Source organism: Durio zibethinus, chromosome 17, assembly GCF_047325235.1.
Source record: "Durio zibethinus cultivar Kanyao isolate XHJ-2024 chromosome 17, ASM4732523v1, whole genome shotgun sequence".
Classification (NCBI taxonomy): domain Eukaryota; kingdom Viridiplantae; phylum Streptophyta; class Magnoliopsida; order Malvales; family Malvaceae; genus Durio; species Durio zibethinus.
The window spans coordinates 23276008-23288979 of record NC_143178.1 but is presented as its reverse complement, the minus strand read 5'-3'; the positions used below and the strand labels follow the sequence as shown (position 1 = coordinate 23288979).

Genomic DNA, 12972 nt, shown 5'->3' with positions numbered 1-12972 from the left:
TTTACACAAAATATGCTATTTATAGTTAAGATAAAAATTATATCCTTTTTTATGAAAATTAGATCATCTTTAAAATATTATTTAATCGGTTTTGTGATCTAATTAAGATTGATCATCAAATCCTTACCAAATATAATGATACCAACGTATGCAAATCACTAGGAATTTTGAACTAAGTGTACTAAAAATCACCTATAAATGGTTTTAAATGAATTTTAATTAAAAAATTAACAAAATAGTAATACATGCAAACTTTTGCTTTTGATAGATCATATGTGATTGACCCAAAAAATCTTTTGTTATTTGATGTTCATTATGCATTGCATTGAAGGTAAAATGCAATTTTAAGACTAAATATGTAAAAATACTGAACAAATAAATAACAAATACGGATCATTAGATTAAATCAATTTAATTAATCATAATTGAATAACAAATGATTTTTGAAATTACAAAGAAAAATCTTTTTCCATGTGTGCATAATGAATCAAGAAAGAGATTAAAATTTTAATAATGAAGTATTTTTCTAGGACATCTAAGCTCTCCATTTGAGAGACCTGACCGAACAAAAACTTGGGGCAAAAGTTAGATAAAGTTTTTTAGATGAAATTTGCGAAGTTTCATTTTAAAAATGATTTAATAAAAAATTTATTACAAAATTCAAACTGATAGATTAATAGATTTTAAAATGTTATTTATAATAAAATTTGATATATACTTATTTAACTGTAAAAATTTTATCAAAATTTTTATTAAAAATAACTATCTTAAAAAATATATCCAAATTTAGTAAAATTTTTTCAAAATTTGTATTCTTGATATATTTAACAAAACCTTTTAATCTATTGGTTTTAATTTTTAATTTTAATTTTTATTTAATCATATTTAATAGAGCATTTCACAAACTTCATCTAAAAAACTCATTGTAAGACTTTCCAAAAACTTGGATGAGTCTTTTATCTTTATTGAAAATTCAATAATATGAAGAGCAGTTTTAGAAATCAAAATTGTAATCTCTTCCTCTGGTAAGTCTCCCCAGTGCCCACTCCTCCTGCAAACAATATAACGTTATAAAAGAATTTGAAAACCTTAAAAAATTATTTTCTTTTTATTTGAAGAATCAAATCACGCATATATATATATATATATATATATAAGCATGCACACATCGGATTTGATTCTATGGACTTGAATTCAACCATTGGTGCATGCAAGCTATCGATTTCTCATCATCCAAAATCGAGAAAAAAGGAAGAGAGTCTAATCCTATTGGATTGTTTGATAGGGTACTGTTTTGTAAAGGATGTTACCTTGGAATTGTGGAGGGTATAGAATTGAATGGGCAGTCGATATTCATCCATTCTCCAATGTGTTTTCTTTGCTTTCGAAAGGCATCCCGAAAAATAGGTCAAATGAATCTTGAAGGCTACTACATTTCCATTTGTGTCAAATAGGGGCTTCTCTCCATTTGATCTCCAAAACCCTAATCCATCTCCAACCATTCGAAATAGTGTCTTATGTTGCTCATCATCAAAATTTCCATCCTTGTGAATAAAGAAGAACCACTCTCTTTCTCCACTAGAGAATTGCACTGCAAAAGGTGAAAAATAAAACAAGTTAGAAAAAACACCGCAAAAATTATATAGATAAAAGTGTATATATGTCGAACTCGAATTTTAATTTTTTTGTTGGAGATTTAATCCGAAATTTAAATGAATATGAAAATTACACCCAAACCCATTTAACGAATTTTAATTTTTTGTTTAAATTTTTTTAAAAAATTTGGATAAACATTCAAATCTAAATAAATTACCCAACCCTCAAACTAGTAGATATATGTTATTTAATAGTGGATGCATGTATCATTCACTTAAATAGAATAGAAAAATTCAAATTCTCTTTTTAAAAAATTAAATCCATCATGCCAAATTAATGAAGTTATCCACATGTACCACCTAATACTTAAACTAAATATAATATAAAATTGAATAACATACATACATACATATATATATATATATATACATATATATAGACACACACACACGTACTAAAAGTTAACCACATGGTAAAACAAAAAACAAACGTAAATTTTACTTAATTTTTTCTGCTATATATATAGTGGTTTGAAACCACGTAAGAAAAAATGTAAATAAGAAAAGTCTATAACATGAAATTTCTTTAGTGAGAGTTTCCTTTGGAAAAAAAATTAGAAGACAACTTACATTTTTGCTTGAGTACATTTCAAATTTTTTGCTTAAAAGTTTTTGCTTTTATTAAATGAGCTTTAATTGATAGGGAAAAAAAAAAGATGGAAAGACCAAAAAAAAAGGGTGATTGGTGAGATAAAAAAAATTAGAAAATATAATGAAAATAAGATAGATTTGCTTGGAAAAGTTCTACAATATTTTATCATTTTACTATCAATTATTTTCATATTTCCCATTTTCTTCCTTGTGTAAAAGATGTTACTACGTACTTCCTTTTGTTTTCCTCCCATTTTCATCTTAATTTCCTTCTTTACTTTTTCTTCAATATGTAAAGGAAAGTAATATTTCATCCTTCAATTCCTTCGTTGATTTCCTTAATCGGATTATAGGATATATCACATGTTCTTCATAGATCAAGAACTGCTAGCTTTTCATCATCCATGGCTGTAGAATTAGCTATTTGTTCTAGCTTAGATTTGGGCACAAGATTCGGATCAATGGTGACTTTCAATATCCATTTATAATATAAATAAAAAATTATTGATGAATTTATGTTTAAATTTCCATATTTTTAATTTTTTGGAGTGCTCATGAACAACCATGGAACATGGTAGAAACATAGTAGATCGGCCACCGATTCCTTTGATCTAAACGAACAAAAAAAGTAATCTAAAACTCATGGGATTTCATGCTTAGATGAGGAGAGAGAATCACCAAAGAAACTAACACTCAACATCTATGATTAATCACCAAACCCTACCTGAACTCTTTGGAGGCTGGCTGTAAAGCTCAGAAGCATTAATTTCTTGAAAAACTGAAGCTGGAACAGGCTTGCAAAACACCCTGTTGATCAAATAATGACTCACCAATTCTTCATCTGTTGGCACAAACCTATACCCAACTGGTAAATATTGATCACCAAAATCATCATCTTGGTCTTCCATCATTGACATTGAAACCAAACAAACAGTTATAGTAATCGAGGTGAGGAGGGAGATGAAAAAGCATTGGGGGATGTGGTCTTATAGGGAAAGAAAAAGAATTTGAAGTGCCGAATGCTGATAATTGTGGAATCCTATTAGAACTTTGATACGTACGTATGATTCACAGAAGAAAACAGAAAAAGACTTTTTCCGGTTGTGGATTGTTTGTTTCCGTGGCTGTGTTGGGGATGAAAAGTTCTTATTGTTATTATTAGCAAAACAAGCCACCTTTGACTCTGTAATATTAATTATATGTCTGGATAAGATGAAAATATTGGTGTTTTTACGGTAATAAAATACTAAGACTCGTTTGTTTCATTGGAAATTACAGCAAATTAAAGATTTCCTAAGGCTTAGAAAGAAAGAAATGAAAGGCAACCTATTAAAAAAAAATAAAAATTTTTTAATTAAGTTTTAAATTCCGATATTGATATTTTTAACATCCCTATATATCTCAACCTTATATATGTAGATAAAAATCCCAAGAGGCCTTGAACTCTCCCATTAAAAGAAATGCATTTGAATGAAAAAGAATGCATCATTTCCTAATTTTCTTCAAGAATTAAACCTTGTTTATTGGAATTAAAAATATATTAATCACATAATTATCGGCTAGTAAAATATATTTATCATATTAAAAAATTAATTAATTAATAAATTGACAAATTTTAATTTCTTTATTTGTGAAATTTAAAATTTTTAAAACCAATATATAAAAAGACAAATATTTTAAATATATTTTAAAAATAAATTAAATGAAAATATAACAAACATTTATTAATATTATAGTATTATTTTTGAGCTTTGGATCGAGCTTAAAATGATGTAATAATGGTACAATGATTTAAGTTTTAATTAACAATAATACCAATCATTTGGTTTAATAGCAATTATACATGTGTTCCTTACTCAAAATTTCTAACCATTATTTGATTTCCATTTCAAATTAAAATTTAATTTTAATTAGCTATAGTGTTCTTAATTTCACTATGTTTCTTTCTTCTGATTTTAAATTATTATAATCCAAAATTTTTTTTTTTTTTTTTTTAAAAAAAGAACACATTGCTTGTATAGTTTTTTTCATTTCTAATAGAAAACAACTCGTTCGTTGGACATTCACGGGAAAAGACGTCGTCGTATTATAAGGGTAGTTGTGTAATTTCGAACACGCACCAGCTTAAAACCCTAATTCTCTCTTATGGTGTTTATCCCACTCGCTCACTTTCAAACTACATATCTCGCAAGCCGCAAAAGGGCTTCCGCCGCCGCAGAAAGAAAGAGAAAGCGAGAAAAAATGGAGGCAGCGAGAACTGTTAAGGACGTTTCTCCCCACGAATTTGTGAAGGCCTATGCCACCCATCTCAAGCGCTCCGGCAAGGTTTGCTTTTTACTAACTACTAACTTATCCCTTTTCCATTTTATCTCTTGCTTTTAGTTTGTAGGTTTTGCTGCCTTTTTTCGCTGTTTTAGGGTTTTCGTCTTTGATTTCCTATTCTGTATTTTGTTATTTAATCCATGGGTTCGTTTGATTATGGGAAATCTGTTTAATTGAAAGATAATGCTTCTAAAATTTTCAGTAAGGAGCCTAAAGTAAGTAACTTTGAAATTAATCTTGCAAAAGACTTGGATGTTGTTGCTGCTAATGCTGTTACTCGTGCCCTTCGCCTCCGTTTGATTGTTACTTTTGCTACTTGATTGTTGACACATTGGTGGATAATTTTTTCTAAGAATTAAAAAGTTAAAAGTAAAGATGTTTTTGAACAATAAAATCTATGATTTACAATTTCTATTTTGAACTCGTATGTTGGAATTTTTCTTGCATTTTTAGCTATTTGTTCACTGTTTCTTAGTTATTGTTTTACTTTTTACCAGTTTTTTTTTTTTTTTTCTTTATGGCAACTTATGAGAAACCAAAATTGGAAGTAGCTAGGGCAACTAATAAATGAAGCCTTAGGTTTTTCTCTTTTTTTTTTTTATTTTAATGGCATGGATTTGATGGAAGTGAGGTGTGTGATTCGTATTGTATGCGAGGGTATGATTCTCTAGCTGGATTAATGATTTCCGTACTCTGATATGTTGTCGTGAGCACAACAGATTGCTGAAATTTTAGAAGCTTATGCGACTTGTTCGTTTTTATTTTATGCCTACTTTTTCTAGACGTATGAAAATTATGAAGGGATAAGGGGTTTACTTCTTTCCTTATGTTTCCTTTTTCCCCCTGTTTTTATCAGATTGAGCTTCCTCCATGGACCGATATTGTCAAGGGTGGTAAATTTAAGGAGCTTGCTCCATATGACCCTGATTGGTACTATATAAGAGCTGGTATGTGGATTTCTCACTCTCTCTAATCCCCTGCCGGTTTTTTATTTTCTAAAGACATGATTGTTTAGGCACCTATGAATGAGCGCAACTAATGCACCATATGCATCTATAAGTTCCCATGAACACCATTTTTCGTTAATTTGTAGCTTCCATGGCAAGGAAAATCTACATGAGGGGAGGTCTTGGTGTTGGTGCCTTCAGGAGGATATATGGAGCTGCCAAGAGAAATGGCAGCCGCCCACGTCATTTCTGCAAGAGCAGTGGCTCTATTGCTCGTCACATTCTCCAGCAATTGCAGAACATAAACATCATCGATCTTGATACCAAGGGGTGAGTTTTTTTGTGTATGATTCTTGGTTTTATAAGTTCTTTATTGCTTTTAGTATTAGTACTCAAGGTAATTGGTAGTCTATACTATTAATATTGCAAGGGGAGGCAATATGGCTTGAATTATTCATGTATTTCACTTTTCTTTTTTTTTTGGAAAAATCTCTTTGATATAACAATGCAGATTTTCCTTTTTTTTTTTATTAATCTCTTTAGATGGAAAACATAACTATATCTAAAAAAGATTTAATTATTGAATTACAGAAACTATTTATGTAGAATAGCTCATCGTGTTCATTTTGTTTTGACTGTATGTCTATATCGCATATTGTGAACATTCTTTCATCTGTTAATATCAACTAAAATCATATTCCTGTGTATCAGTGGTAGGAGAATCACATCTAATGGCCAACGTGATCTTGACCAAGTTGCTGGAAGGATTGCAGTTGCCCTCTGAGAAATTTAATAGATGCTTTCCAATGGGTTGAGTTCCTGAATTTAGTTGTTTGAAAGAGTACTATTTTAGGAGGCAATGATAATCAATTTCCTGGTTGGTCTGTGTCTTTCTGGTTTCTTCTATATGAAGCTTTTTTTTTTGTTTTGAATTCCAATATGCTGTTTGTTGGCTATGGACCTTCAATTTTGAAGTCTATTTAAAACTCATTTCTAGAAACCCATCTACTTGTATTTTTTCCCTGCTCACTTCATTATCCATTAGTATTGATGACAAAATTTTCTGTTTAACATTTTATTATCAACAGATTATATAGATTTTGAAAAAAAAAATTTCTGTTCATGCAAAGTAATTGAGTCGAATTAAGTCGATATATTATTAGTACATTCAAAAACTTGAGGCTTAGTTTCGAATTTAATTTAATTTTATATTTTATGCTTGATTTGATTTGTAATTTAATAATTTAATTGAATTGTTCGATCTCAGTTTGATGAATTCGATTGGGTTTGATAAATTATAAATATTGATATTAAAATAATATATTTCTATTAATTAATTATTAATTTTTTATATATTAAAAAAAATTAATTAGATTTGTGAATTTTTTGAATAGGTTATTAAATTTAAGAGTTAGATGTTAATGTATTTAGATTTGGATTGTCCTGTTATTCGAATGGTTCAAATTCTAACATTAAACCAATCGAACTTTGAGGTTTTTTTTAATCAAATTTAAATACCTTGTAAATAGCATGATTTACTTACACTTTAATTTCTAGTCATGTAAAAATGAAAAAAAAAATCATGTCTTAAAAATGAAAAAAAAAAAAAGTAACAATGAAAATGATAAATCTAGTTAGTTTATGCAATCTAAACTTAAACAAGAACGATTAAGACATTAATTTAGGAATTAATGTATTCTTAGATAATGCAAAAGTTTGGCCTAATTCCTTCATTTTCACTTACCCTTATTTAACTTGCTCATACGTGTAATGAATTACTTGTCCACATCATGTCAAGTTATTATGTCACAGGCTAAAATTCAAGCTCTAACTTGTGTGACTTAAGCCTTCAATCGAATCGATGCACAAACACTCGAACCACCAAGGCTAGCCACCCCAAGTTGTTGTTAGACAAGGTTGCACATAAACTATTTGATGAAAAGTGAAAGAGAACAGTAGTTACTGCACGTCATGACATTATAAGGCTTAAATTTTAACTCATACGACTCTAGAATCAAAACTTGAAAATTGACTCATCCGACGTCTCAACTCATATCTAACTTGCTCACATGTGTCTCTAAGTGAATTACCTGTCTACATCATGTCAAGCCATTATGTTACAGGCTAAGACTCAAGCTTTAACTCGTGTGGCTTGAGTCTCATCCGACATTCTAAATTAGCCTTTAACCAAATTGGTGTACGAACACTCGAATCACTAGGGCTAGCCACCCCAAGTTGCTGTTAGACAAGATTGCACATAAACTATTTGATGGAAAGTTAAAAAGAACAGCAGAGATAGGCAAAAGTAAACTAAGTTACTGCTAGACAAGATTGCACATAAAACTATTTGATAGAAAGTTAAAGATAACAATAGAGATAAGCAAGAGTAAACTTGTATTACTCAAGTTGTATGTGTACAACGAGGGTGAAGCACCTCCTATTTATAGCTAAGGCTCCCTTAAATCAATACGTGAGATAGTTTCTATCCTAAAGCTCATAAATAATCCAACATATACAAGACATTACAAATGGTTACAACTGGAGAGTTCTAATTTTACATAGACTCTATTAGAAAGGAGTTTGAATCAGTTTGAACTCCTTATTCAATTTGATTGGTGCCTGGTTCAGTTTTACTTAGGAGTGTAAATAATATATTAGTACTCATAAATTATTCGGGTTAAACTCGTATTAAATTCGAATTCAGCTTAATTATTATCGAGTCAAGTTAGAGATCAGATAATTTATCGATCAAATCAAATTCGAGTATTTTTACACTCAACTCAAATAATTCACGAGCTTAATTAAATTTTTATATTTTAATATATTTTAATTATTTTAATTGATAAAATATCTTAAATTTGTGTTTGAATTTGAGCACAAATAATTAAATTTTTATTAAATATAAGAATCAAACTTATTTTTATATATTAATTAAATTTAATCGATCGAGCTCTAATAATTCGATTTTTATTTTGAGTCAAATTCAAGTTAAAAAAAATATAACTTAATTAAGTTTCAGCCAAGTTTCAAGCTACAAATTTAAAATTTAATTCAAACTCAAGTTTAATATTTATCAACTCAAACTTGATCAATTATATCCTTAATTTTGCTTGCGCCTGAGCTTACTTCTACTCTTATGCCTGGATCTGTCCGAAAACCGTCGAATCGAATCCCTCGGCTTGAGCTCTTTGAGCTTGTTTCAGTGACCGTGCACCCATCCTGGGTCATAATCTTGCCCCAAGATCTCCCTTGTGCCTTCAGGCCTGGTCTCCCTTACTTTCTGACTTGGTCCCAATTACGTTAGAATCACTGGGCCTAGTCCTTCACGCGGACCGTGACAACAACCCATACCCCGAAGTGGAATCCAATGTTTGCACCACCTCCACGCTTTTTAAGCCACGTGGCATTTTCTCCAAGATTCAAAATCTACTCACCTTCGCTCCCTCTCTAGTCTATAAACTGTAGACACGCACGGTTTCTTCTTCGCTCCAAAATTCAGAATCCCCCCTGTTTTCTAGCCTTTTTAAAATTTTATTTTTATATTGTAATTAAAACAAAAATAAATGAATAAATAAAGAAGCTCTATTTTATTTTATTGTTTTGAATTTAGCTTTTTGTATGATTTTGAATATTTGAAAATTGAAAGCTTGAAATCAGGGCCATTTGCTTTTGGGTTTTCGATTTTCCCACACGGTTTTCTCTCCCTAGATCAATTCCTTTGCCCTAGAGTTTTCTCTGTGATTTAATCGATCTTCTTTTCTCTCTCATTGGCCGCTTCTGTAAGTCTCTCTTCTCCCTCTTATTTTATTTTTTTTTTGAATAATTTGTCTCTTATCCTTTCGTGTTAGATTGCTGAAGTTATTCATTTTCTGATTCTCTGTTTTGTTGCTGAGAAAAAAAAATATTTCAAGCTTACTTCGCTGCGAAGGCTTCTTTGTTTTCGTGATCCAAGAAAAAAAAAATAATGATAAGTATTAGTCGTTTCAATGTTACCACGTTTTCTCGACATTGTATACTTCAAGAGATCAATCTAATTGATATGTCCTTTTGATTGTATGCATTATAAGTAACTTCTATGAATTTATAAATATTATTTTGCAGGATTTTTGTTTGATTCCTTATTGGCTCTGATCAAAGCAATGGAGTTTTGATATCACTGGTTGTTTAGGCTGTCAAAATTAGTGATTTTGGGTTAGCAGTTTTTCTCAATATATAAGCATTTTTTTCTTAGATGAAGAAAAAAGGGGGCTTTTAGGATTTCTGTGAGACAAGAAGTGAACCTAATGAGGTGGTGTAAGGAGTATGAACATGGTAAGAATCTGGGTTTTTATAGACAATGGGTAGGAAGCCTTTTTTTTTTTTACATCGACATTTGGTGGTTAGGTGGTGTGGTGTTTGTTAGTGACTGTAGAATGCTATAATATAAAGTTTTGAAGAAAGGATGAAGAACGTATGTTGCATGCCAGTTGGACCGACAAGAGTCCAGCTGAAACGGCCTCGTTGGTATTTTGACTATATTTTACATAGCTTTCTAGTGGAGAAGAAACATTAATTTAAGTTGGATGAAAGCTGTAGCTAGGTCGAAAAAGAACCCAAAGGCCAAGCATAAGGTTCCTTAGCTCCTCATACTTGGGAGCTGGGATCAATATCCTGTGGAAAGAATTTAAATTGCTGTGCTTGCTTAAAGCCAATGCCACCTTCCCAAACGCTAGGGCCCATGACAGCTTCAGATAGCTTCATTCACCGTTGTAGCATCTGCGGCGCAGCAGCTCACTTGAGCTGCTCTTTGAGTGCACACAAGGATTGCAAGTGTGTATCTATGGTTGGCTTTGATCATGTGGTGCAACAGTGCGCAGTTCGATGGAAGGAGCTTACTGATCAACCTGATGATGCGTCCTTCTGTAGCTATTGTGAATAACCATGTACTGGGCCTTTTCTTGGTGGATCTCCTATATGGTGTTGCTTGTGGTGCCAACGACTCCTACATGTGGACTGTCACAGTAGTATGTCGAATGAAACAGGTGAGCTATATGTCACAGTAGTATTCTAAACCCATACAGGATGCAGAAGGCGTACTTGTTGCAAACATTGGAAGCTATATGGGGGGTGTAGACCTTTGCCAAACGAGGATGAGACATTTGAGAATTTTGATCCTCAGTCTATGCATGATAAAATATTAGAGGTCGTGAGCATATCTGGAACTTGGCACCTTGGAAACTGCAGGTAATCTAGTCTTTTGAGGAAGAGAGGATGATGCTTTAGTGTAAAAATTCTATCTGGCATTTCCAAAGGCAAATGAAAACAAGTTCTATCTAATTTACTCTACTGCCTAAAAGAACTTGGCTTTGTCATACCATATCACTGGGTTTGACTGCGTGCCCTAAAGCACAATATAGGAAAACTTTGGGCCTTGTCATTCCTTTTATGGTGGATAGTAAAGCATTTAATTAACTTTGATCCAACTTTCTAAATTTGGTTTTTCGTTTTGGTTCCTTCTTCTGATATGAGTTCTGGAAATTTGACATTGAAGTTTTGTTTTGGAAAATGTCTCTGAGCTGCTGCTGCTTTGTGCTATCACAGGTGGGCCTTTCTATCGCTCGAAGACTGGCACAGGGACAATCCATTAAGATACATCTCTTTACTGCATTGCCTGTTCAAATTGATGGAGAACCTTGGCCAGCAGCCTTGTACATTGGCCATATCACATCATGGACAGGTCCTCTCTCTCTCTCTCTCTCTCTCTCTCTCTCTCTCTCATGGACACGCACATGGCATTTTATCCCTGTTTATATTTGTTATTCCCTTTTATTATAGCTTGATTCCTTACAGAGTACTTGGTTATCTTCCAAAGTATTAAATTAACATTAATCCACGAGTATTTCCTTTTACCAATTCTGACCAGAGTAAAGCTTTTATCAGTGATTTTTTTTTTGTCTGCGTAATGAATTAGTGTACGACACTAGTGTCCTACATTAGAACTACCTTAAACTTTTTTCAAGAAACCTTGTATGATTGTTTTTTATATTTGTTTTAATGTTCTACATATGAACTACCTTAAACCTTTTTTTTTCAGGAAACCTTATACGAGTGTCATTTATAATATGTTTTATTTTATTGTTACATTCCTTGTTATTACAACTATATATGATTTGGCTTTTCTCAAAAATATTTCTTGCTTTATATCATCTCTCTGTTTCCTCCCTTTTTCGAATGCATACATCATGGTTTCAGCCTAAGCTTCTTGTTGAAGCCTGTTTGTATAGGAATCTTCTTAAAGACTTAAACATTAATACAAAAGGAGCCCATCAGATATAAAGTTGGGTATATAATTTGTTAGAATCTGGGGTTTAGAAAAACATGAGAAATTGAAAAAAAGTTTTAAGGCATGTACCGGTGTCACTTTCTTTAAGATTTTATTGGTTCCATCACTTGACTAATCAGTATGTAAAAATGTTATTGATGATAAATCTTGAATATACAATAAAACTCAATGATTGATTATGTTTTATATTGACAAAATCAATCCACTACACATTCACCAGTATAAGAATAGAATTATATGATTTAGTTATATATATACATATATATATTTTTTGACTTTTATTTCATATGCAAAATATTTCTAAAATATTTATTACTTTGTATCTTTTCAAAAATCAGAAGAGTTTTATTTATAATTAAATAGAAGTCTTTTTTACGGACATAACTGTTCATAAAGATATCTATAAACACAATTTTTTATAAGATATAACTTTTAGTAAATAATTATGTTATTTAAAGAGATATAATCATTCATTTTTGCATGCAATTCATATGATTTATTATTTTAAAAATGTTCCAACATAATTTTGGAAAATTTATATTCAAAACCAGCAGATTTGCCTTGACAAAAGAAAGAAAAATTAGGTACAAAGACTTTAGCCGCCGCTAAACATGAAAAGCCAAAAAATCTACAGGCGTTGAGCCGAATACTGGCTTTTGAGGCATACCAAACGCCAGGAGCAAAGAAATCTCTAACAGTGCAAAGGATTCAAAAGCGCACGCTTGTGCATCCAAAAATGTAACAGACGCCAACTCTAGAGCCCTCTACAATAATTGCAGCAGGCAATAGCTGAAACAAAAGATAAGATTGATTAATGAAATGTGGTAATCTGGCAATCGATACCTTAAAGTGTGCAAACTGAATCCAACAAAATTGTATTTACGGTCCTCTCCTTGGCTGAAGAATCTTGTTCCTCCTTGTCCCCAAATCAAGCCACCGATTGTACGCCAAGTCAGTTCTTTCTCTGTGCAAAAGCAATTAGTGCTTTGTTGATTTTTCAAGTATTAAAGCTTTGGAGTTATATTTGGTTTTCAGCATTTAAACTAGGATTAAGATTTTAGTTTGTAAGTACTATTGTATTTTAATGTTTCATAGCTTTTGATCAATGGTAAGAATTTCTAACGTTATATCTCTT

General features: G+C 31.3%; 3 protein-coding genes across 7 annotated transcripts; 2 read left to right on the top strand and 1 right to left on the bottom strand.

Annotated features, from left to right (window-relative positions):
- Nucleotides 1-994: 994 nt before the first annotated feature.
- LOC111275055 (NAC transcription factor 25-like) lies at nt 995-3411 on the bottom strand. The gene is made up of 3 exons (XM_022860155.2): nt 2971-3411; nt 1311-1591; nt 995-1051 (listed from the first exon to the last, which is right to left on the bottom strand). The coding sequence occupies exons 1-3, from the start codon at nt 3161-3163 to the stop codon at nt 995-997; spliced, it is 531 nt and encodes a 176-aa protein (XP_022715890.2). The 5' UTR covers nt 3164-3411.
- Nucleotides 3412-4386: 975 nt separating this feature from the next.
- On the top strand, nt 4387-6515 carry LOC111289492 (small ribosomal subunit protein eS19x-like). The gene is made up of 4 exons (XM_022880588.2): nt 4387-4571; nt 5425-5515; nt 5662-5845; nt 6227-6515. Exons 1-4 carry the CDS (start codon nt 4392-4394, stop codon nt 6297-6299), a joined length of 528 nt encoding a protein of 175 aa, XP_022736323.2. The 5' UTR covers nt 4387-4391; the 3' UTR covers nt 6300-6515.
- A 2785-nt stretch (nt 6516-9300) lies between these two features.
- On the top strand, nt 9301-12969 carry LOC149514132 (uncharacterized). 5 transcript variants are annotated; one of them, XM_089746642.1, is made up of 3 exons: nt 9301-10536; nt 11096-11231; nt 12472-12969. In XM_089746642.1, exons 1-3 carry the CDS (start codon nt 10351-10353, stop codon nt 12495-12497), a joined length of 348 nt encoding a protein of 115 aa, XP_089602768.1. In that variant the 5' UTR covers nt 9301-10350; the 3' UTR covers nt 12498-12969. The 5 variants fall into 5 exon arrangements, 4 of the variants coding, with proteins under 4 accessions (XP_089602768.1, XP_089602767.1, XP_089602770.1 ...); XM_089746641.1 differs by having other exon boundaries at nt 12422-12969; XM_089746644.1 differs by having other exon boundaries at nt 12392-12969.
- The last annotated feature ends 3 nt before the right edge of the window (nt 12970-12972 follow it).

What these genes read in the sequence shown, in the direction of transcription:
- LOC111275055 (XM_022860155.2), bottom strand. Translation starts at nt 3,163, where the DNA reads ATGTCAATGATGGAAGACCAAGATGATGATTTTGGTGATCAATATTTA. An exon ending in CCAGCCTCCAAAGAGTTCAG is followed by an intron (nt 1,592 to 2,970) that starts GTAGGGTTTGGT and finishes CACCTTTTGCAG; the next exon opens with TGCAATTCTCTAGTGGAGAA. An exon ending in ATACCCTCCACAATTCCAAG is followed by an intron (nt 1,052 to 1,310) that starts GTAACATCCTTT and finishes TATTGTTTGCAG; the next exon opens with GAGGAGTGGGCACTGGGGAG.
- LOC111289492 (XM_022880588.2), top strand. Translation starts at nt 4,392, where the DNA reads ATGGTGTTTATCCCACTCGCTCACTTTCAAACTACATATCTCGCAAGC. An exon ending in ATCTCAAGCGCTCCGGCAAG is followed by an intron (nt 4,572 to 5,424) that starts GTTTGCTTTTTA and finishes TGTTTTTATCAG; the next exon opens with ATTGAGCTTCCTCCATGGAC. An exon ending in ATCGATCTTGATACCAAGGG is followed by an intron (nt 5,846 to 6,226) that starts GTGAGTTTTTTT and finishes CCTGTGTATCAG; the next exon opens with TGGTAGGAGAATCACATCTA.
- LOC149514132 (XM_089746641.1), top strand. Translation starts at nt 10,351, where the DNA reads ATGTGGTGCAACAGTGCGCAGTTCGATGGAAGGAGCTTACTGATCAAC. An exon ending in TAGTATGTCGAATGAAACAG is followed by an intron (nt 10,537 to 11,095) that starts GTGAGCTATATG and finishes GTGCTATCACAG; the next exon opens with GTGGGCCTTTCTATCGCTCG. An exon ending in CCATATCACATCATGGACAG is followed by an intron (nt 11,232 to 12,421) that starts GTCCTCTCTCTC and finishes AAGAAAAATTAG; the next exon opens with GTACAAAGACTTTAGCCGCC.